The 23,730-nt window shown below is 42.8% G+C and overlaps 2 protein-coding genes and 1 long non-coding RNA gene across 5 annotated transcripts; 2 read left to right on the plus strand and 1 right to left on the minus strand.

Annotated features, from left to right (window-relative positions):
* Nucleotides 1-2,181: 2,181 nt before the first annotated feature.
* Nucleotides 2,182-15,522, minus strand: LOC124004339 (keratin, type II cytoskeletal 8-like). 3 transcript variants are annotated; one of them, XM_046313168.1, is made up of 11 exons: nt 15,330-15,522; nt 12,249-12,329; nt 9,171-9,785; nt 7,586-7,794; nt 7,253-7,313; nt 7,020-7,115; nt 5,159-5,323; nt 4,716-4,841; nt 4,339-4,559; nt 4,075-4,121; nt 2,182-3,356 (listed from the first exon to the last, which is right to left on the minus strand). In XM_046313168.1, the coding sequence occupies exons 3-11, from the start codon at nt 9,666-9,668 to the stop codon at nt 2,953-2,955; spliced, it is 1,827 nt and encodes a 608-aa protein (XP_046169124.1). In that variant the 5' UTR covers nt 9,669-9,785; nt 12,249-12,329; nt 15,330-15,522; the 3' UTR covers nt 2,182-2,952. The 3 variants fall into 3 exon arrangements, with proteins under 3 accessions (XP_046169124.1, XP_046169123.1, XP_046169125.1); XM_046313167.1 differs by having other exon boundaries at nt 9,171-12,329; XM_046313169.1 differs by lacking the exon at nt 15,330-15,522 and having other exon boundaries at nt 9,171-12,793.
* LOC124004341 lies at nt 5,854-13,913 on the plus strand. The gene is made up of 2 exons (XR_006833368.1): nt 5,854-5,968; nt 7,598-13,913. It is a non-coding gene; the product is annotated as an uncharacterized LOC124004341 (long non-coding RNA).
* Nucleotides 15,523-17,548: 2,026 nt separating the features above from the next.
* krt18b (keratin 18b) lies at nt 17,549-23,730 on the plus strand. The gene is made up of 7 exons (XM_046313170.1): nt 17,549-18,130; nt 20,104-20,186; nt 20,937-21,093; nt 21,485-21,649; nt 22,191-22,316; nt 22,555-22,775; nt 23,536-23,730. Exons 1-7 carry the CDS (start codon nt 17,654-17,656, stop codon nt 23,567-23,569), a joined length of 1,263 nt encoding a protein of 420 aa, XP_046169126.1. The 5' UTR covers nt 17,549-17,653; the 3' UTR covers nt 23,570-23,730.

The following is a 23,730-nucleotide window of genomic DNA, read 5'->3' on the forward strand; positions in this document are numbered from 1 at the left end:
TCAGGTGCTTCCTGTTTCCATTGATCATCCTTGAGATTTTTCTACAACTTGATCCACCTGTGGTAAATTCAATTGATTGGACATGATTTGGAAAGGCAAACACATGTCTAAATAAGGTCCACAGTTGACAGTGCATGTCAGAGTAAAAGCCAAGCCATGAGGTCAAAGGAATTATCTGTAGAGCTCGGAGACCGGATTGTGTCGAGGCACAGACCTGGGGAAGGATACCAAAATATTTCTGCAGCATTGACGGGCCCTAAGAACAGTGGCCTCTATCATGTTTAAATTGAATAAGTCTGGAACCACCAAGACTCTTCCTAGAGTCAATCGGGGGAGAAGGGTCTTGGTCAGGGAGGTGACCAAAAACCCGATGGTCACTCTGACAGAGCTCCAGAGTTCCTCCGTGGATATGGGATAACCTTCCAGAAGGACAACCATCTCTGCAGCACTCTACCAATCAGGCCTAAAAGGCACATGACAGCCAGCTTGGAGTTTGCCAAAAGGCACTTAAAGACTCTTAGACCTTAAGAAACAAGCTTCTCTGGTCTGATGAAACCAAGATTGAACTCTGGCCTGAATGCCAAAGTCACATCTGTTTTCCCTTTGTATTATGGGGTACTGTGTGTAGATTGATGAGCATTTATTTTTATTTCATCCATTTTAGGATAAGGCTGTAACGTAACAAAATGTGGTCAAATTCGGAATACTTTCTGAATGCACTATATGTTGGTCACTGAAACCTTAAGAAAAGGTAGGGGCGTGGATCAGACAACCAGTCAGTATCTGGTGTGGCCATAATTTGCCTAATGTGGTGTAACACATCTCCTTCGCATAAAGTTAATCAGGCTGTTGATTGTAACCTATGAAATGTTGTCCCACTCCTCGTCAATGGCTGTGTGAAGTTTCTGGATTTTGGCAGGATCTGGAACACGCTGTCGTACACGCCAATCCAGAGCATCCTAAACATACTCAATGGGTGACATGTCTGGTGAGTATGCAGGCCATAGACAAACTGGGACATGTTCAGCTTCCAGGAATTGTGTACAAATCCTTGCGACATGGGGCTGTGCATTATCATGCTTAAACATGAGGTGATGGCAACAGATGAAAGGCATTACAACAGGTCTCAGGATCTCATCACGGTATCTCTGTGCATTCAAATTGCCATCGATCAAATGCAATTGTGTTCATTGTCCGTAGTTTATGCCTGCCCATACCATAACCCCCCGTCACCATTGTCACGTTGTTCACAATGTTGACATCAGTAAACCGCTAACCCACACAACGCCATACACTGTGTCTGCCATCTGCCTGGTACAGTTGAAACCAGGATTCATCCGCGAAGAGCACACTTTTCCAGCGTGCCAGTGGCCATCGTAGCTGAGCATCTACCCACTGAAGTCGGTTACGGCGTCAAACTGCAGTCAGGTCAAGACCCTGGCGAGGACAACGAGCAGGCAGATGAGCTTCCCTGAGATGGTTTCTGACATTTTGTGCAGAAATTCATCAGCTGTGCAAACCCACAGTTGTCCCGGTGGCTGGTCTCAGACAATCCTGCTGGTGAAGAAGCCAGATGTGGATATCCTGGGCTGGCGTGGTAACACGTGGTCTGCAGTTGTGTGGCCGGTTGGACTTATTTTCAAATTCTCTAAAATGACATTGGAGGCAGCTTATGGTAGAGAAATTAACATTAAATTATTTGGCACCAACTCTGGTGGACATTCCTGCAGTTAGCATGCAAGTTGCACACTCCCTCAAAACTTGAGATATCTGTGGCATCGTGTTGTGTAACAAAACTGTACATTTTAGAGTGGCCTTTTATTGTCCCCTGCACAAGGTGCACCTGTGTAATACCATGCTGTTTTATCAGCTTCTTGATGTGCCACATCTGTCAGGTGGATTATCTTGACAAAGGAGAAATGCTCACTAACAGGGATGAAAACAAATGTATGTGCAACATTTGAGAGAAATAAGCTTTATTTGTGCGTATGGAGAATTTCTGGGATTTTTTATTCCAGCTCATGACCAACAATTTACATGTTGTGTACGTGTGTGTTTGATCTCATGCATGCGCCTGTTGTGTGCCCGCGCGTGTCTTTCTGATGGATTTGTCGCGTGTGTCTATGGAGGGTGTGGTTAGAATGTGTTTGGTTGATTGCACAAGTGGAGGTTGGAGAGTGACACGCTTCAGGCCAGTACCTGTCTATCAAGACTGATGGCCTGATCACCTTCTGCATTTTTGCAGCTGCACTCTGCTATGCTATGCCCCTTGTTATTATAAACATCTGTCTATCATTCTGATCTCTTATACAAACGTGTCCCTTTTCGTGTTTTGATCTTTCCCCCGTCTCCATTGACAACTGTAGAATCTTCATTCCATACTGTGAAAATGCTGTTGAATGACATGGACACATTCCATGAAATTGTCCCTTTTGGTGTGCGTGAGGATAACAGCATCCACCTACAAAATGACTCTTATGGACACTCGTAGAATAAATATGTCACAGCACATAAAGAGGTTGTTTTTTTCTCCAAGTACTTTAATGGGTCTCAGAGCAAGCAGAGAGAGAAACATGTGCCACAATGACACCTGCTGGTGACTCGAATGGACACTAGGGGTCGAACCTTCAGGGGCCTTTTAAGGGAAATCTTACCCCCAACCTTTTAAAACAAACCCTTTGTGGGTAGGAAAAGTTACAGTTAGACTGAGGATACAGTTAGACTGAGGATACAGTTAGACTGAGGATACAGTTAGACTGCCTGTGATTCCAGGTGGATATATGTAGCCTGTTTGATATGTCACTGTTCTGTTCAGCAGGTAAATACACGAATAACCTGGCTAGAAAAGTGAAACTAGTGGAAGGGTGAAAGGTAGGTTGGAGAAGCATATATCTGCGACAGATAGATCCACAGTATGCTAATTACGTGGTCGCCCGCGATGACGAAATCTCCTCATTTGTCGCTCTCAGCCGCCTGTTCCTCGGCATGGTTGGACGCCGCATCAGAAGCCACATTCGAGGTCACCTCAGCATCATCGGTCTTGACTAAGGTGGTCTGGGATTTGTTGTTGGTGACAGTGGAACTGCTATTAACACTGACGCTGGCATCCACGTCTCTGCTGGTAGCCAGGCTGTTGCTGCCTCCCAGGCTGATGCTGGTATCCACATCTCTGCTGGTAGTGCCTAGGGTGATGCTGCCAGGCAGGTCGAAGCTGCTGCCTATATGGCGGCTCTCATGGCCACTGACGTAAGTGCTGCTGCCGTAGCTGGTGCTGCTGACCTTGTATCCCCCCGTTGAGCCGCTGACATAGCTGGTGGTGCGACTGCTTTCCAGGGGGTAAGAGTTGTAGTTCATTGCTAGAAGTGGAAATTAACATGTCGGGTTATTGGAGTATACATTGATTTGTGTTATTTATGTACAATGAACATGTGTTGAATGTATTTTTATGATTTTTATTCATTATTATATATATATTTTTTATTATTATTATTTATTACAAAAATCACAAGCAAGGGGTAACATTAAAGTATTAGAACATGAAGGACAAACAATACAGCATCAAGACACTACCAAACGTGTCTCAGTCTTTCATATATGTCATGGTTTCCTTTTCCATGAACAGAGCCATCCTTATGTGTGAGAGGTGCAGGAGAATGTGTGCAAACAACATGATTTAGTGATATTATAACATATATGTCATGGTTTACAAACACCTTTTCATCATGATCACAATCTTGTACTTTTATTATGTTTTAAACCCTTTATATTTTGAACACTCCAAGATCCCCCCACAGTTCCCCAATAGCTGTCCCTCAACAATTCAATCTATCTAATCGAATAGAATCTACAGATTGATTAATTGTGTAAAAGATAAATACTTTTACTGTGTTTAATGTATTTGATATCCTTCCACTCATTCCTCTTATGGACTCTTATGGACACCCATATCATGAGCCATTATCACAAGTCTGTCCTCCCCAATTAAGGTGCCACGAACCTTCTGTGATGCACATTAATAAGTAATAAGCAACAGGTGAAACAGCATAGCTGTGGTATGTAAGGGCATTCACTTACAAGAAGACTGTTTGGAGATGTTGACAGACTTGATTCCATTCACCAGCCTGGGGAGAGGAGAGGAGAGGAGAGGAGAGGAGAGGAGAGGAGAGGAGAGGAGAGGAGAGGAGAGGAGAGGAGAGGAGAGGAGAGGAATATGTTCAGTGAGCAAATTAACTCATTTGGTCATCATCAAATTCTCCTAATCTTAGAGTTTCATGCCTGAATGCTTTCCTCCTTACTTCCTGTGACTAATCAATAAGAACATGGCCTCATGTCTCGTACCTGCTCTCCTCTCCTTCCAGCAGCTTCCTGTAGGTGGCGATCTCAATATCCAGGGCCAGTTTGACGTTCAACAGCTCCTGGTACTGGCGTACTTGCATGGTCATATCCTGCTTGGCTCTCTGCAGGGCCACCTCGAGGTCGTTAATGCGAAGCCTGGCGTCCTTCACCGCCAGCTCACCACGCTCCTCCGCCTCAGCGATCTGGTTCTCCAGGTGGCCGCGCTGTTTTCAGGCAAACAATGTTTTTATTCATGTTCCTATTGGTAAATGTTGGTTACCGTAAAACTGAATTAGGAGAGACAGTCTAGCCACACCAGTGGTGTTATATAAAAATACACTGAGATACATATTTACTGAGAGACGCAATGTGGCACTCACCTGACCCTTCATCATGTCAATTTCAGACTGATATCTCATGATTTTGCGGTTGATATCTGCGATCTCTACCTTGGTGTTTTTCAGATTGTCCTCATAGTTGGTGGCTGACACCTGCATCTGTTCATACTGTTACAGAAACAAAATCACGTTACTGTCACCAGCCAAAATATAGAGACATAACAGTGAAGTCATCCATCAATGCTAGCCTCTAGCTAGCAGTGTGGATACCTGAGACATTCCATTGACTCCATTCCAGCCATTATTATAAGCCGTCCTCCCCTCAACAGCCTCCACTCCTATCCACACTAGCATGCCATTTAGGCATTGGGCATCCATTCTCAGTGATATGCTAGTATGGACATTGGAGCATAGCCAGTATTGAATCTCGGAAAGGTCACGATGGCGAGAACGGTTTCAGGGGTCTCACGGGAGAAGGGACTTACTTTCTGCGTGTACCAGGTCTCGGCCTCAGCTCTGCTGCGGTTGGCGATGTCCTCGTACTGAGCGCGCACTTCAGCCACGATGGAGTCCATGTCCAGGTTACGGCTGTTGTCCATCTCCACCACAACAGAGGTGTCCTTGATCTGGCCCTGCAGCTCACGCAACTCCTGAAGAACCAAGAGAGGATGGAGAGAAGCCTTTAAATTTCAGAAAGCATCTACTCTTCACACAAGGTATTCAAAATCCAGTGGAATCTACGGCATAGGCTTAGGCCAGGGGTCTCCAACCTTTTCTACGATGTCGCAAGCTACACATGTTTTTCTCGCTTTCAAATAGGTACATTCTTCTCTTCTCCTCTCCTAAGCAACTCTTTCCCGGGTCCTTAGTGTACAAGAGAAAGTAGTACACTATGTTTTCTGTCAATATACCTGGTAAAATGATGGTTAACAAAAAACACTTAGGGGGCCACTATGAAGTCAGTGATTTCTTTGCAAAATGTTGTTTTATATTTTTCCTGGTTTTAGATTTTTGGGGGTTTTTAACTCTTAAAATTACAATGGTTTATAAACACTGAAATTGAATGTTCTGAGTAAATGTCAATGTCATTTGCTTGAATAAACTTTTTTTTAAATGTAGTTTTGATTGTATTTTCCCATTAATTGCGCATCTGGCCCTTTAATTGTGTATCTAGTGTACCATCTAATGTGCTTGTCTAGTGATGGTTCTGTACTGTTGCTGCTCGTTTGGAAAACTTAGAAGATAACAAATAATAGATACAAATGACGAACTTACTCACGATACACTTCTGCCAGGTAAGCCTACTTTTCCATAAACAGTATTTCTGTCAACGCACAAGACAGTTATCACATCAGCTGGCTCTAGTGATAGAATTCAGTCTTTTCTGTGCGCTGGCTCATTTGGCTCGGTTCACCTAAAAGAGACGTTAATTTGGCTCTCAAACGGCTCTTTGTTCAGTAATGCTTTGAAATGGACCTAAAACCATGAAAAAATAGCAAATCTCTAATTGAAATCCTAAAACATTGCCTACCATTATGTCAGATTGTGAAATATGAGTTCAAAACATTTTTACATGACAAAATTATTTGATGGCCTGAAAAAAAAAATTGGACAACTGAATGAGGCTCTCTCCTCACTATATTGTTCCTGCACTGAGGAATTATCATCCTCAAATAATGTTTTTGTAACATATCCACTGATAGCTGCAAATGAAGCAATAGTAAAAGTACGCTAATCAGGGAGCCAAATGAACGGTTCTTTCACATATGCGATTCGGTTCCCGATGTTCAACAAAAAGAGCCGACTGGCTACACAGAGTGATAGACAAATACCCGCACCACACAGGCGGAAAGGAACAATAATGCTGGAAATGAATTGCCAGATATTGTTTTAGGTTTGGCTTTGTAAGCTAATATTGGCTAATAAACATTTGCAGAGGCGCACCCAAGACAGTTACAGCAACATTATAGCAAACATATTAGTAGTCTCCGTTTGGTTATGCCCTTCGTTGCTAAGTGCTGAAGCATTAGATATAGAGGCCTGTTACGGCCTTCAAGAATAGGTATGGTTATCAAAGTATTATCTACACTAACCAGGGGTGGGATAACGTCAAGTTTCGTTGGTTAAATAGTAGCTGGGAGCTTGCAGTGTGATACTCGTGAGAATTGCTTATGACATTTTGCAGTGGAACACGTGAAAATTGCATGTACTTTCAGAATTGTGGGTGGTCTTGGAGCTACTGGTAGCTATTGTTAGCTTGCGATCGACCTGTTGGAGATCTCTGAGCTAGGTTTTCAAATGTTTTCTGTCAGTCACTCCCATTGTAATATAGACATGGTACATTACCGCGTCATAGATAGTCCTGAGGAATTCAATCTCATCAGTAAGACAGTCCAGCTTGGCCTCCAGCTCCGTCTTGACAATGTAGGCAGCATCTGCATCCTGAGAAAGCATAGCAGAACATACCTGGTTCATGGACATTTCTACTTCAGCCAATTTTTTAAAGTTGTGGTTAAGCAACAATGCACTGTAAATTATCCATGTTGGGAGGGGCTTGTAGAATTATCGAGTCTACTGACCTTCTTGAGGAGAACAAAGTTGTTTTCAGACTCGGTACGCTTGTTGATCTCATCCTCATACCTGAGAATAGAGCAAGCCCGTCAATCAAACAAGAAACATTGCTGACAAGCTTAAAGTGAAAGAACATTTAGGATCAAAGATTTATTCAATCAGAAAGAAAAGTTCCATGAAATCATAACACTGTATTTGAGACTCAGATGTGGGTCCCTCCTAGTCAAAATGGTTTAAATAGAACTGTACAACTTACACTACTTTTAAGCGAAGAAAGTAGTTCAATAATAATCACATTTTGGTGAACAACCCCTTTAACTTTTAATGTCAAACCCATTCACCTGTTCTTGAAGTCCTCAACCAGGCCCTGCGTGTTCTTCAGCTCCCCCTCCAGCTTCATCTTCTCGTTGCCCAGATCATCAAGCTGTCTGCGCAGGTTGGAGATGTAGGCCTCAAACATGGCGTCGATGTTGGAGCGGGTGGTGGTCTGGTCCTGCAGGAGGCTCCACTTGGTCTCCAGCATCTTGTTCTGCTGCTCCAGGAAACGCACCTGCAGGGACAAAAGGGAAATGGTCAGTGTCATTGACTGAAACTTGTGAATGACAGGATGAAGGAAGGAAGGGATGGCCGAGTGAGAGAGAAAGGAAGGGTGGATGGATGGAAGGCACAACCAAACAAATGAATGAATGGTTGGATTAATTAATGTATGAATTAATGTGCATATAATATAAATGAATGGATGGAGCAAACGTGTGAATATATGTACAGACTAAAGAATGGCCAACAAACAAATGTGTCATTGAAGCAGAGTACCGTGTTTCAGCACGATGTGGCACTCTTTCTCAATCAAAGTTACACATATGATTCATGTTGTTCCAAGTGTTTTTTGACCTCATGCCCCTGGGTGGGGTTCCACTCAAACACAAGCATGGAGGAGAGAACAGAGGAGGTGTGTATCGCTAAGGTGTGGAGGAGGGGTCGAGGAGTGGTCAAATGTTAATCTGACGGTAAACATAACTGATTTATGACAGTTATGTTTTATGACTGATTTATGACAGTTGTGTTTTTACGACTGCTTTATGACAGTTAGAAATTGAATTATTAGATTCTTTACAAATAAGGGACGCTTGAAGCATGTAATCACTGTAGTTGACAGTTGATAAGCCATGCAGGAATGGGCTGATTTTTCTGACAGTGAACCTGCCATGTCCTGTTTGAGTGTGTGGGCCACAATGGCACATTGAGCAGAGAGGATCCTGTGAACAAGAAAATCTATAGTAGCCTACAGAATCTACAGACAACAAAGTGTCCCCATATATTGTTTTGTGGATTTAAGAGTCAGTAGCTAATGCTAGAAGGGGTTTCCAAACAACAAACTCTGTATTCATACAACCAACCTCATCTTGTGCCTCTGGCCCTATTTCTGTCTCCACCCATCTTTCCACTCTTTCTTTTACAGTAAAAGGGTCAGGGCAAGAGGGTTTTCAGTTGATAACCAAGTTTGCATTTCATATTCTTGCATGCCTAAATAGGGCCCAATTAGGTCATATAATCTATTTCCAAAGTTTTGTTCACAATGTACGTTCAGTTTTGTGCACAATGTTTCACACAATGGTTATAGCTAACATAAAAAAAATCCTTAACAGATAACCGAAATCACAAGAGAATCTGCCCCTTCCCAAAGGCCAAGTTAATACAAACCATACATGGGTCAGGTATTTCACTGTTCAATGCTGTTAAATACCTGAGGTGAGTTAGATTTAGCTTGACCGCTGTGCAGAGTGGGCAGGGTTTGCACCTTCAGGACGACTCCATTGGCCCCATTGTACAAGACAAGCTAAGTCAAGCTCAGCTCCAGTGTGTGAAAGTACTTGGAATGCACTATGCATTTGACTCTGGTGTGATCGTAACTCATGAGAAACTGACCTTATCGATGAAGGACACAAAGCGGTTGTTGAGGGTCTTGATCTGCTCCTTCTCGTGGGTGCGGACCACCTGGATGTTGGGGTCGATCTCCAGGTTCAGGGGGGCCAGTAGGCTCTTGTTCACCTGAACAGCGGTGATCTGAGGGGGTCCCACACATGTCATCTTCCCACCCACCACCCCCATACCACCCCCCATTCCCATACCACCCCCCATTCCCATACCACCGCCAACACCCATGCCCGCATACCCAAACTCCATCCCGCCCCCCCTTTGCCCAGTCCCTCCAGCCACGTACCCCCCAACTACCCTATAGCCACCTGCTGCCACACCCCCGGCGCTGCTGCCAACACCCCCATAAGAGCTGCGGACGCTGTAGCTCTGTTGTCTAGCTCCGCCGCCATAGCCGTTGCTGGAGTTGCTGCTGAAGTTTTGAGACCCCAGGCCTGCAGATGAGGACCTCAAAGAGTAGCTGGTGCTCTTCACAGCTCTGGTGGACATGATGACTTAGGTTTTAGCAAGTGCTACAGTAGGTGGTCTGTAGAGCCTGGGAGATTCGCTGCAGAGAGAGAGAGACTCGTGCAGATGGAGCTCACTGTTCCCTGGCCCTCTTTTTATCTGGAAAGGGGAGGGACCGAGGGACATTATGATTGGCTAGCATGCAGTAGGGGAGCGCAGAATGGGGGAATGCTGGAGGTAATAGAATATAATAATGTTACACATTTATAGCGCACAAAGTGAATTTGAGAGAGTACAAAACTTACATAACAGGGATTGGAGCTGCTTTTCTTTATTTGCAGAATTATGTGCTATCATAATGATATTCTGACTATTCGTATCATAATGTATTTATGTTAGAGTCTTAATGCAGTTGACCAGTGCAGAATGCATTCTTTGCATCATGAGAAACCTCTTCAAAATTCCTAATGAATTGTACAAAAACAAAGTCCAATTCTGGGAATGGGCTCTTGTTAGATGATTGCTATTGAACTTGGTGCTCAGCATCATCATTAACAGTTTGTCACCATTAACAATGTACCTTGCTGCAGCAGGCATTTTGCGTGTGAAAAAAGTAACTTTCTAATACCCAGAACTGTATTAGTGAGCTAACATACAGTATATAGTGCAAAGATATTCCATGAGTAATATTCTCCCAAAATCAAGAGGCATATTTCAATATGACCAATGAGCAGCCAAGGAATCTTACACAGACAGACTGCACTTGTAAGCCAGGCCTTCTATACACCCCCTTTTCCCCTGAACCACGAAAAGCAGTCCATGACCCGTATTCATAAAGTGTCCCAGAGTAGGAATGCCTTTTAGATTATAATGAATAAAGATTATATGGACAGGTGTGATCTGACCCTAGATCAGCACTCATTTTATAGATACTGGCCAGACATCTGTACCTGGAAGTCAGATCCTGTACAAGTTGTCGTTCTTGTACCTGACAATTTCTTTAAAGTACGGTATATACTGTATCTTTACCTCCGGGCTTCACTTCTTCTAGTGTTGACACTGTGATTGACTAGAATAAGACACACACTGTACTTCAATGGAAATAATGTGATTCGGTTGACTAATAGTTAGCCGTTAGAGTAGCGGTGTCGACTGTTGACCCAGACATGAAGCATGTGTGTGGACGTGGCTGTGTAGGTGTTTTACAGGCTTGTTGCTAAGTAACACATGTTAACCCATGGGAAAGGCTTATCAGAATTGAACTGCTGGGTTGAAGAGATAAATAATGGCTGTCAATGCAATGAACTCAATAACTCACCCCAATGAAGTCAGTTGGGGGGAAATTATATAGTATTTACTTTTTCATTTAATTTGTTTGAGTCATTTTGACTGATCTGATCGAGTAGTAAATCAGCATTGTTCACTTTATCCCAAGTATTGGAAACTTTAACTCCATTTGTAAACAGTCCCAAAGTTGCACTGTGAAGAGCTTACACCATTGGAGCCTTATCTGGCTCACACATGACCATATTTGTCAAAGTGACCAGTGACCTATTGTTCAACACATTCATCACTAAACAAACAAAAACAGCTGTATTTCTCTAATCTTATCGACCTTAATAACTGACATATATGGGATAAAATCTCTCTGGTCCTCTGGGTGAGAAAACACTGCGTTTCTCATCTATTGTCAGAGACCTGAAGTCATTTAAGAGACACCCTTTTGACATCTGACTCTCTCGCCCCGCAGCCTCCAGAGACGAGAGATGTTTTGGTTTGTGTGCGTTCGGTCTTCAAAATGCGACACATAAAGATTGGAATGTGCGGAGATAAACACGTACATGCGACGAGCGGGTGAGGGTTGGAGGGGCAGAAGACGACGATTAGCCGCTGAGAAGAAACAGACCCTCTTTAGAAAAGAGAGAGGTTGACCTCGAGTTGTATGGGGCTGCTGTTCCCAATAATCCTAAGGGCGTGGCGATATGGGTTGCATAATTGCGCTACAGGCATCTTCCTGCCACCTACATCTGTGTCTGAAGTTTAGTCAACACTCGGGCAACGATTTTAGCATCCCATAAAAACAATTGGACGGGTCCAAGTACGCCTGCCCGTTTGCACCTAGACTGCCACACCCTCTTCAGTTATGCCGGATTGGAGTTGCATGGCTTGAGGCTGGGTCCCCCTAGTGCTCATTAGGAGTGGACTGTAATGTGTACGTAAACCACTGTGCAGTTTTTTTTGCCTTGTGATGAATCATAAATGCAATAATGTCATGCTTTTTGAATAGGAAAACAAGACCCTTTTCCCAATGGGATTCAATAAAGGTAAGTAAGTAGGTAGTAACTAACGAACTAACTAACTAACTAACTAAGCTTTATTTTGCAGTCCCTGGTGTGTGAATGTGTGTGCGTGAATACTTTCTTAATTTTCCTATGCAAGGATCCTAATAGAAAAGAGGTGTCATTCAAATAACCTTTATTGTCATATTTCTAAAGTATTTTTTACTATATATTCCTATGTTCCTAAAGAGTGTGAAGGCTGCATTTTCAGTGGAATTGTATAGACTCATGAACTGTAAGTCTACAGGGAACATGTCAAAGGGATAGTTATCGGTTTCCTTACCTCGTAAGCCAGGGTTTCCCAACTGGCGGCCCACAGGCTAAATTTGGCCCAGGAGTGGTTTCATTTGGCTCCCCAAGTTTTCTGAGCGAAAAAAAGTACAATATTAATTTTCATTTATGGACATTAAGGAAATCAGATCCAAGGGATATTAATTTAAGAAATATGTTCCCAATATTCCCACATATAATAAGAGACACGTGATCATATACAAATGTAAGCAAGGTTTGAAATTATCATGTTTTAGTCAAACATATCTACTTAGGCTTCTTGCGGTAAATTTGTAGTTTACAAATGATTGGTAATTATGTTCCGGCCAGCCGACCATCTGCTCAACAAAGAATCAACACTCGGATGAATCTAGTTGATGATCCCTGCTGTAAGCAGTCAAATATAAGATATTGACTTGCATTGGTTTTGGTCCACAAATGCTAAAAGGTTCAACCAAATCCAAGCATGATTGATGTCATACGTTGCCCATAAACTGCTTATTGGGGAAGGAAACCATTATGCAAATTTGTATTTGGGTGAACTATCCCTTTAAGAGACTATTGTGGTGATTGACTGCATTTTCAGTAGAGGGTTTGTGTATTCATTGTTATGTACGTGTCCGTGTTAAAAAGGAGCATATTAATTAAGAGGCCATGTTGCTGACTATGCATTTTCAGTGGTCTGTTACTGTATTTGTGGACATGTGTAAAAAGGGAACACACTGGCACTAAGACTCTAAAGATGGACATGACAACTCTGAGAGAAAATGGCCCGTAACTGTCACATTTCACTCGTGTCTGATGAGCGACCTTCACAGACCCACATGGCCACACCTTGCTCGTAAAACTGGAATTCCCACGGAGATATAAGAATGTAAGCAGGACATCCAATAATGTTCAGGGTCCCAGGGTGTCCAAGGTCTTTATCTAAGACTCAAACTCCTAATTTGCTATAAAGAGATCAAGATCCACCCTCCCTTTTCTTACCCTTGCTCCTCATTTTTTTCCTCCCCCTGGCACAACTCCCAAGTCATGGGATTGAGTGAGTAAGTGCCCTACTGACATATGACGTTGGCACAACGTTGTAGCACTGCAATTGTCTTAGCTAGGTAAGCACTCACAGGTTCAGGGGTAACAGAGTGGAAAGTGAGTAAAAAAAGAGGAGAAGAGGAGAATAAACAAGTAAAAGTTCATCTGAGAAAGATCAAGCTGGGAGCTTTCATTCTCTGACTGTTGTCCAGAATCCCTGAAGCACATAAGCTCCTGTTGAGTTTCCCAGAATCCTGCTGTTATTGGTATGAGTCAGAGTCTCAAGTTTCTCATCAATTTTTTTTCTCTCTCTCTTTCCCTCTCTCCCCGTTGGCCTCCCTGGACTGACGGTCTCCAGAGCTACTCAGGCCTGGATTTCTGCACATGCAGCAGTTTGAAGTGATTGTACCCTCCGGAATCAACGTTTGTCAGATGAGTTCAAAAGAGGTCAAATGTTGAGTGAGATAAGTCCACGTCCGATGCCATACGTTTTGTAGATCTACCTGGTAGAAGATGTAATAGTAAGTTTGCAGTATAAAAACTATTTTACTATATTGTTTGGAGAGAAAAAATGACCACTGCACAAATACCACTGTGTTGGCACTTGTGAATTGAGCACTTGAAGTTTATTAAAGTAATATCAAATGTAGTATTTGGTCATGTGCCGTAGTATTTGTGTCGAGCCTGCAACCCATTGGCATTACCAAACTGTTGTATCTTCCTTGTCCAAGCCTTAGCTGAAGCCATTTTTAGTTGTTTTTTGTTGGGGGAGGCGGGGAGGGGGGGGGGGTCTGAATTCAGTCTCCTCTTGAGCTTAATGCTCCAATGGATTTAAAGCTGGAATATGGCCTGTCTACAATCAATTGTAGAATGTGGATTTATGGACAGCACTTTCAGCAGTGCATTTGATTTGCACTGACAAACATTCATTTCAAAGTGGACTATCATTTCAAACATTTTGTAATGGCGTAGAAGTAGTGAGATGAGTCACTCTGATTCTATTGAGAAGTTCCTCTTCTTCTGCCAATTAAACTGTTTTAAATAATTGAGGTGTACTGCCCAAGCGTTGCATGAAAGTACTGGGCATTGATACATCCTGTATGATATGAGAGCTGTTGTGATGAAGAGGCGAAGCTTTGAAACTTGATCAACCGTGAAGGTGAGGTAGAGAAAGAGTATAAAGAAAACAAGGGGAAGTGTATGGGCTTTAGCCGACTTCCCCTGGGTACCGTGTTTTGTTATTTTGTCTCTAGGGTCCATTTTGTGAATCCGCCCTAGCCAGGGCATACAGTAGTGTCATCAGTGAGGGTCGTTGGGAACCTGTTATTTTCCACTGCTTTAAACGCCACCACCTATTAATTTTGAGACCATCTCCTTAAGGGCAGAGGGTTTAATTTGGCGCGTTCTGTTTCATTTCCACAAATAAATACCCCTTAATTGAATTATGTCTATGATATATCTGTATAGTGCAAAAAAAGCTGGTAGAATTAAAGGAATACTACGGTATTTTGGCATGCTAGCCGATACACATAGACTTCCAGTCGTTGCTCTAACACTGGTTATCATTGGCTTGCGAAACTACTTCAAGATTCAAGATTCGGTGTAAAATGTTACATTCTGTATCTTTCAAGTCTGTCCGTTCATCTATTATGTCATGCTATGTTGTTTCTGACCTTTGAGAAGTAACGTTTCCACTCACAGTGCTTTTCTGGTATGTTCTCTTAAGAACAATGGATATAGATGCGTTTTTGTGTACTGGATGAAAACCTCAACGGCTCTTTCTGTCTCTGTGACCTTATTACCTTTCGGGTGACACAATCAACATCAATGAGATACAAACCACTAAAAGATATCATTCAGCCTATCACAGCTATATGCAAACATTCTTTTCAAAGGTATCACCTTGAAGATATCAACTACACAACCAAATAATTTTGTGAAATCAGGGTCCGGCATTCTACCACTCAAATGTGACACAAGAGCACCCCCCCCCCCACACACACCCCTTCTCCCAATCCTATCCCTGAAGACAGAGAGAAACAGAGACACTATGGTATCAGCTTACCAAAGTCTTTGTGCACGTCACATCATCACAGTAACTTTTTCTTGATGGGTTTGTTTCTTTGACATCCAATGACATGGATGTCGATTAAGGCAGCCCCCCGTGTAACAGTATAGCTTCCGTCCCTCTCCTCGCCCGTACCAGGGCTCGGACCAGGGACCCTCTGCATACATCAACAACTGACAACCACGAAGCATCGTTACCCATCGCTCCACAAAAGCGACGGCCATTGCAGAGCAAGGGGAACAACTACTTCAAGGTCTCAGAGAGAGTAAAGGCACCGATTGAAACACTATTAGCGCGCACACCGCTAGTCATTTCACATCGGTTACCCTTTTGACCTCCTCCTTTTCCGCAGCAACCAGTGATCCGGATCAGCGGCATTAATGTAACAGTATAGCTTCCGTCCCTCTCCTCACCCCTACCTGGGCTAGAACCAGGGACCCTCTGCACACATAGACAACAGCCACCCTCAAAGCGTCGTTACCCATCGCTCCACAAAAGCCGCGGCCAAGAGGAACAACTACTTCAAGGTCTCAGAGCGAGTGACGTCAACGATTTGAAACGCTATTAGCGCGCACCCCGCTAGTTAGCTAGCCATTTCACATCGGTTACACCCGCACCTCTCTGATTCAGAGGGGTTGGGTTAAATGCGGAAGACACATTTCAGTTGAATGCATTCAGTTGTACAACTGACCAGGTATCCCCCTTTCCCTTTCTGCAAGTCAGATTACTTTAGCCCTGCTGCTAAGCATGTCCGTATCCAGTAATTTTGGGGTTTGGCTGATCAAGTACATAGAAACTACACACGGGGCACAGACGTCATTTCAACATCGAGTTTTGATTTACATTTGGTTGAGTTGTCAACTAACATGAATTCAATGTGAAATCAACAAAACATTTTACCATGTCATTGGATTTAGGTTAAAAGCTGGTTGAAAAAAAGACAAAATTCCATTACATTGATGGCTTTTTTCAAATCTAATCAGTTTTCCACTTGATTCAACCCCAGCAAGCACATAACTTTCTGAGAACCATATGTTTCTTAGAGCTTGGTGAGAGCGTAGTTGTCCTATTGTTATTTTGCATACAACCTTCTGATAACTTCTTGGGAATGGAGTTCAAAACAGTTCATCTGAACTAAGCAAGCAGTGTTATTAAAAGTCTTGTGGAAATATTATTCAATGTTATTTAACGTTATTTAATGACCTACAAATAACCTATCATTTTCATTCTCAGAATATTAATAAAACTTCCCAGGAAAACTTTAAAGGAACCACAGTAAAATGTTCTCAGAACCTCCCTGCAACCTAAAAATGTACGTTCCCAGAACAGGTCAAATGTTTCATTCCATTCTCAGAACATTTAAAAAACATTCAATTTTACCGGTCAGGAAACTTCTGGCTTCGTTCCCAGAAACAATTGGTAAACCAAAAATGTACATTCCCACAACTTCCAAGGAACCAAATGTGCTAGCTAGGATGCTATTCACATGTCATTTTTGGGTTGAAATAACGTGGAAACAGCTTTGATTCAACCACAGGAGGCTGCTGAGGGGAGAACAGCTCGTAATAATGGTCGGAACGGAGCAAACGGAATGGCATCAAACACCTGGAAACCATTACCATGAACCCCAGTCATTACCATGAACCCGTTCTCCCCAATTAAGGTACCACCAACCTCTTGTGGATTCAACATGTTTTTGTCCAGTGGGTATGCAGCAACCAGTCCAAATTATGCCTTTTATGGGGGGGAAAAAAAACAAAGAATCTCAAAGCATGCCCAGGATAAAACCTTGCTCTCTTTAATTGTTTTCTTCATCATTAACTCTAGTCTTTCTCTCTTTTCTTCATTTTGTGTGTTTGTTTCATTCTTTTTTTCTGTTTCACATTTTATTTTTGCGGTGTGAGGAATTTGTAACCTGAATTGACAAGATAGAAAGTTATCTTTTATTAGATGTCACAAACATGTGATTTACATTAGATGCATGTACAAAATAACATAATTAGCTAAATGTTGCATGTAGATAGAAGTTGAGCAGTGTCCATGGGCAAATGCAAATGCTAGGGAAAAGAGTTTGGAATGAGAGAATGAGAGAAGCGGTAGGAGAGTAGGAAAGAGAGGATGGGGGATGTGGATGTAGGCAGGGTCTTGGAGGCCAGCCTGCAAAAGAGAGAAAAGAGGAGGTTTGTTTGGGGGGGAAGTATAAGTTCTCCGGTTCACTTTACCCACGTCACTCTTTCTGTAGCTCAGCTCAGAGGCTCCTTTCTCTCTCTCCCTCTCTCTCTTCCATTTGTTAATTCGTTCTGACTACTCCATCAGCAGTCATGAGTTACAGACCGTCCAACAGCCACATCTCCTTCCAACGCACCACGCCCGTGTCCTCCTACCGGGCTGCCAGCACCTACGGCGGGGCTGGCGGCCAGGGCACCCGCATCTCCTCCGCATCTTACGGGGGCCTCCGCAGTGGTGCCCCAGCCAGCTCTTCTTCCTACTCCTCATCCTCCTTCAAGGTGAGCGGCGGTGGTATGGGCACTGGCATTGGTGGTGGCATGGGTGCCGGCATGGGTGGCCTGATCAACGCTGCGGCAGCCGGTGGTGGAGGCGGTCACGTCATGGGCAACGAGAAGGGGGCCATGCAGAACCTGAATGACCGCCTAGCCAACTACCTGGAGACAGTGAGGAACCTGGAGCAGGCCAACGGACAACTGGAGGTCAAGATCCGAGAGGCCCTGGAGAAGGGAGGACCGGACGCCCGCGACTATAGCAAGTACAGCAGCATACTGGACGACCTGCGCAAGAAGGTGGGGGTGTGAATGAAATACAGTATCATTAGAAAAGTGATAAGAGACAAGAGAGGGGGGTGTTAAGAAAGAAAAATGTGTGTAAGAAAAGGGTTAAGTTGAGGAATTTGTGGTTTTGTATTTTGTTGCTTAGATAAGTGTGTTGATTTGATCAACCGGTAAGTCAAAATATGAATGTAATGTCACCACTCCTGCAACTTTTCGTTGGACTAAAACCCATTATGGTATGAGAGAAGATGTCCGTCCAAGAATGAGTTTAAGCATAATGACAATTATTTATTTACCAATTTACTTTGCTTTTGCTTTGACTTCAACATTTCTGTGGGGAACCCTGCATTGGAACAACTGGCTTCTCAAAATTACTAACTGAATAGAGGGTCAATGATGTAGCTAAACCCTGGATTGCCGATGCTGTGTATTGGCCAATGAGAGACTTTGAAGCCACCAGCCGGCCATATCGAAAAGCAGTCCTCCATAGGAATGAATGGAATTCTACAGTATTTAATTTAAATGTTTCAAGGACAAAATTATGTATTTAAGTATTTTGGGGACAGTAACATTAGTACTTTCAAAAAAATCACACTTTAAGGAAATTAAATCTTTATATTATTTCATTTGAAATGTTTATGTTTAGCTCACATAAAATAATTAAAAGGTATGTATTAAGGTGTTGGTAATAGAATACACATTGCAAAAACAAATTCAGATCTTTGTAAATGCATTTCTATAGCTTCCAAAATTGTTTTAACAACAGTGGGGGAGTGCCAAGATGGAGGCTTCCAAAACAGCGCCCCCTGTTAGTCATCTACTGTATATATAAATCATTGTAGAGGGTGTGGCAGGCCAGTCAGATATCCACTTTCCCTCCCCCTCTTTCACTACTTCCCTCACTTCTCAGTTTGGTCAAAGAGTTCCTCAAATGAATCACCAAATACAGTGGACGCAATGAATCATCATCATCAAAAAACTGAACAAAACCTATAAACAAAGTTCCAAGAGTGTTTGCAAAGCATTTTGACCTCCCCGGGTCAGTGTCTCCACTCTGGGGCATAGTGTAGTGTGAGAGGGACCAGCGGTATGAACCAGATGTGGGGTGACAACACACAAAAACAATTCCCTGTGAGATTTGGAACACATTGCTGGTGGGTGTGTTTTTTTTCTATAACCATTATAGCTTTTACAGCACAGTCAAAGAATTCCAACAAGGGCTCTCGGAATCCCTGCAAAAACTGACGTTTGTTCAAAAGAATTTCAAAGTCCTCTATAGTTTATGACGACACCCTTATGATGAATGTTAGCCTTGTTCCATTTGCCGGGCACATAAACCGACAAGAGTTCCCCTTTTTATGTGATTCGCACCAGAATACCATGGTTACAAACACACAGATTGGGGGTGGAAGACAGGAAGCCTGACCCGTTTCCTCTAACAATGCAAACTGAGAACAGACAGCCCTAGCACAGGAACTCATTGTCCTGCTTTTCCGTTCACAGCTTCCTCTTTTTCAGGGGCAGTCGGAGTTATATGGTCGTAACCATAGATTCAGTTGTGTTTTGGTCCCATTTTGTTAATCACTCAGAATCTGCAGTTTCCGGTTTCAATAACACCCCCCCTGGGAGGCGTACATTTAAAACACCTGTTTTAGGTTGGTGAAGAGCAGCAAATCAAATGATGGAACATATTAGTTCTTCTTTTTTATTGCCAGCTCATCTATGTATGACACGCAAAATTCTAGTTAGAATGGGAAGCAAGTTCATATCTATTTGCATTGAGCAGTAAATGGGGGAAAGGCCTTCCTCTATAACTGACATTGATTCAAAAGTTAAGGAAAGTAAAGCATAATATAGCAGGCTTATGTCACATGCAAAAATAGTTTCAGAAAATATTTAGTATTTCATGATAAATAAGAAGTTATGTCCATTATATCTCTTTTTGTCATATATTCAATGGAATTAACACTATTTATCTCCAATAGGTCTTCGATGCGACAGTGGATAACGCTAGTATTGTCCTCCAAATTGATAATGCTCGCTTAGCTGCAGATGACTTCAGAGTAAAGTGAGTTTACCACTGTAAATGACACATTTCTGCACATTGGTTGTGCCATTACTTTGTGTACAATACAGGGGTTATTTTGAGATGTTGTTGTTCTGTCATGAAAAGCATTGGATCTGTTCAATTTCATACTGTAATTGTGCTCCTCACAAAGTTCATTGGCTCAAATCCCCCCCCCCCCACTGGGCACAGATGTCAGTTCAACATTTATTCCATGTTGGTTCAACATGATTTCATGTAAATGATGTGGAAACAACGTTGGTTCAACCAGTGTGTGCCCAATGGGCCACTGTAAAGTCAATTTAGTGGTGTGTCAGCCATTAAGCAAGGAGAAACTCTCAAGAGTTTAAGACATGCCAGACCCACAAGAGAGGAAGTCTTGTGCCGGTACCAGTATGCAGAGTTGGCAGAGAAAGTCTAATCTCTCATAATGAATCTTCATCTTTGCATCTGTACGTGAATGCCTGATGTGCATGTAACCTCTTACATGCAACCCCTATGCTGCATAGCTCTTATAACATTGGTGAACTGTTCAGGAGATAGTAATTGCCCACAGACACAGATCGGGGATCAACTTTCCTCCCCAAAATCTAATGATAATCAAAAGGACGAGAAAAATACCAATTTGACCTCAGATCAGTGCTTCAAATCCATCCTACCCCTAGTAAACTGAAACATGGCAGCCATTTTGTGCCTTTAACCCAAAATGTCAGGGTATTTCATGTCAATGTGACAGTGTCCCTGTGCCCACAGATTTGAATCTGAGTTCAGCATTCGTCAGTCAGTGGAGGCGGACATCGCCGGGCTGAAGAAGGTCATCGATAACACCAACATGGGCAGGATGAATGTGGAGAGTGAGATCGAGGCCGTGAGGGAGGAGCTCATCTTCCTCAGGAAGAACCATGACAATGTGAGCTATAACATGGAGATTGAATGTCCATATCAAATAATCATTTGAAATAGAACATTTTCCTTACATTAGAAAATACTGAAGATAAGAATTATTCTGGGAAGAACCACAACAACGTGAGCTATTATAGCACCGAGACTGACTGTCAATGTCAAATAATCATTTGAAATGGAACATTTTCATTATGGAGAATAGAAATAGAATGAAGAACAATACAATTCCATGAAGAACAACGATAATGTGATAATATCAGAGTAACCTTATCACTAGCTATGAACTTTTCAAGTTTCACAGTTAGCTAATATTGGAATGCCTATATCCTTTTTTTTCTCTGTTTATCTCTCCCTCTCTCTTGCTCTCTCTCCCCTTCCCCCTTCCCTCTCTTCATCAGGAGGTGATGGAAATGAGGACCCAGATCTCCCAGTCGGGGGTGCAGGTGGACGTGGACGCCCCTAAAGGTCAGGACCTGAGTCTGGTCATGGAGGAGATGAGGGCCAACTACGAGAAGATGGCTCTGAATAACGCAAAGGACCTCAAAGTGTGGCATGAAAACCAGGTAGCCCATCATATTTGTAAGATCATTGTATCATACTATCATTACACACCACATCAAACCTATAATTACTGTTTTTTGTTCTGCAATTTAAACTAAAATGGAGTAACCCACACCCACTGGCCAAGATGACATTGTTTTATCCACTGAAAGTTTACCTTCCATTGAAAACATGTTTTGTTGCATGGGTAGTCTAGTCACACAAAAGAATCCTGAAATCCAAAACATGAATTCAACTTTCAAGATGACTAAAGGCTCTATTCAATCTGCATCGCGGAAATTCAGCTTTTAAAGCGTGATTGAAATTTAAAGGCAATGTTCCCACTTTAGCGGAGACTCCATTCACGGTAAACGCTGCATATGTCAACTCAATCGGAAATTACCATTCAATTTATATTGTGGAATCTGTAACGCTTCAGCATTACAGATTGAATAGAGCCCTAAGCCTCGCTCCTTCCATTCTTCTCTCCCTCCCTATCTCCTTCCCTTATTTCCTACATCCCTATCTCCTTACCTTCATTTCTTCCCCTGTGCTGTGGTATAGATCTCAGACGTACAGGTGCAGGTATCCCAGAACACAGAGGCCCTGCAGGGGGCCCAGATGGAGATGAGCGACCTACAGAGACAGCTACAGACCCTCGAGATCGAGCTGGCATCCCAACAGAGCTTGGCAAGGAAAATTATTTCAATATGATAACATATTTCCGTTAAATTCCTTAATTCCTCTGAGTAGAAATGGAACTGATAGTAACCCATGCATGTCCTCTATGTACGACCTCCTTTCAAAGTCCGCTGCCATACCTTAGCCATACCATCCATATCTCCAAATTCCAACATTCTAATAATCACAGTATCATTCAACAAAATTTAGAAGACCATTCCCAACATTCCCCTGTAATTCCCAGCAGAAATCCTCCTTGGAAGACACCTTGCGTAACACAGAGATGCGTTCCAACATGGAGGTGGAGAAGTACAATGCTATCCTCATCCGTCTGGAGGGCGAGCTGACAAACCTGCGGGGCAACATCCAGCAGCAGGGCCAGGAGTATGAGGCACTGCTCAATATGAAGATGAAGCTGGAGGCCGAGATCGCAACATACAGGAGCTTGCTCGATGGGGGAGACTTCAAGTAAGTGGACAAGGGACTAAAGGCTGACTAGGGGTGTGTCTCTATAGTCTAAAGTGGATTCCTTTCAAGAAACTACAAGCGAGTGTATGAGGGAATAAGGGCTAGTGGTTGACTAGGGCTATGTCTCAATAGTCTAAAGTCACTTCCTTTCAAGAGACTTCAAGCAAGTGGATGAAGGTGAGTGGCTGAATGACTAGGGGTGTGTCTCAAAAGTCTTAACTCTCCTCGGTTTGTTTCCATCATCTGCACTGATCTAAAGACACATGGATAGGTGACTGTTATAGGGTGGGGGCTTTGTCCACCAATCCAGTTCCTTACACATTAGTGAAGGTGAAGGAAAGGACATGAGAAGGAGAGGAAGAAACTTTTGATTATTGAGATGCACGCTTTTCTTAGGGTTGAGGAGTGATAGTAATTAAAATGCTTATTATTTTAGCATCTCAATGCTTATGTCAGCTATGCTTCAAGTTCATGTACCACAAACGGCCACAGAGCATACTTTAAATAAAATCTAGGGAGTTGAAACAGGAAATAATGACGGGGAGGTGGTGGTGACACATATCATGATTCAAATACTTGGAAATTGTGACAAAGTGAAATGGGAGAAACACAAAATTATTTTGGTCACGTCAGTAGCAATTAGTATGGGTGAAGTGAGGAGGTTTACTGCCATCTATAGTAAAAACTAGGTATGGCAGTATCATCTGTCCTGTCAATTAATTAATGCCCTGTGTTTTAATACCTATTAATTCTATTCCAGGCTTCAAGACGCTATGGATGAACTGAAACCATAAGGGAATGAGGGCGGGAAGAAGTGCCGACCAATTATCAACTTCATGGAGAGAGAGAGATATACGCACAGACGCGGAGGAGTCAAACCATCAAATAGGCATAGCATCGTGTTATCAGGACAAACAAACGTAATGCTGCAATAAATACAATGGTTACCATTTAA

The sequence above is a fragment of the Oncorhynchus gorbuscha genome, linkage group LG18 (genome assembly GCF_021184085.1).
Source record: "Oncorhynchus gorbuscha isolate QuinsamMale2020 ecotype Even-year linkage group LG18, OgorEven_v1.0, whole genome shotgun sequence".
In the NCBI taxonomy this organism is placed as follows: Eukaryota; Metazoa; Chordata; class Actinopteri; order Salmoniformes; family Salmonidae; genus Oncorhynchus; species Oncorhynchus gorbuscha.

Bases quoted from the DNA above. Each gene is read 5' to 3' on its own strand.
- LOC124004339 (XM_046313168.1), bottom strand. From the start codon at position 9,668: ATGTCCACCAGAGCTGTGAAGAGCACCAGCTACTCTTTGAGGTCCTCA. The intron at 7,314-7,585 runs GTGAATGGGTTT...CTCTATTCTCAG, and splicing joins GTTGAGGACTTCAAGAACAG to GTATGAGGATGAGATCAACA. The intron at 4,560-4,715 runs GTGAGTGCCACA...GCCTGAAAACAG, and splicing joins TTGACATGATGAAGGGTCAG to CGCGGCCACCTGGAGAACCA.
- krt18b (XM_046313170.1), top strand. From the start codon at position 17,654: ATGAGTTACAGACCGTCCAACAGCCACATCTCCTTCCAACGCACCACG. The intron at 20,187-20,936 runs GTGAGTTTACCA...CTGTGCCCACAG, and splicing joins GCAGATGACTTCAGAGTAAA to ATTTGAATCTGAGTTCAGCA. The intron at 22,776-23,535 runs GTAAGTGGACAA...ATTCTATTCCAG, and splicing joins CTCGATGGGGGAGACTTCAA to GCTTCAAGACGCTATGGATG.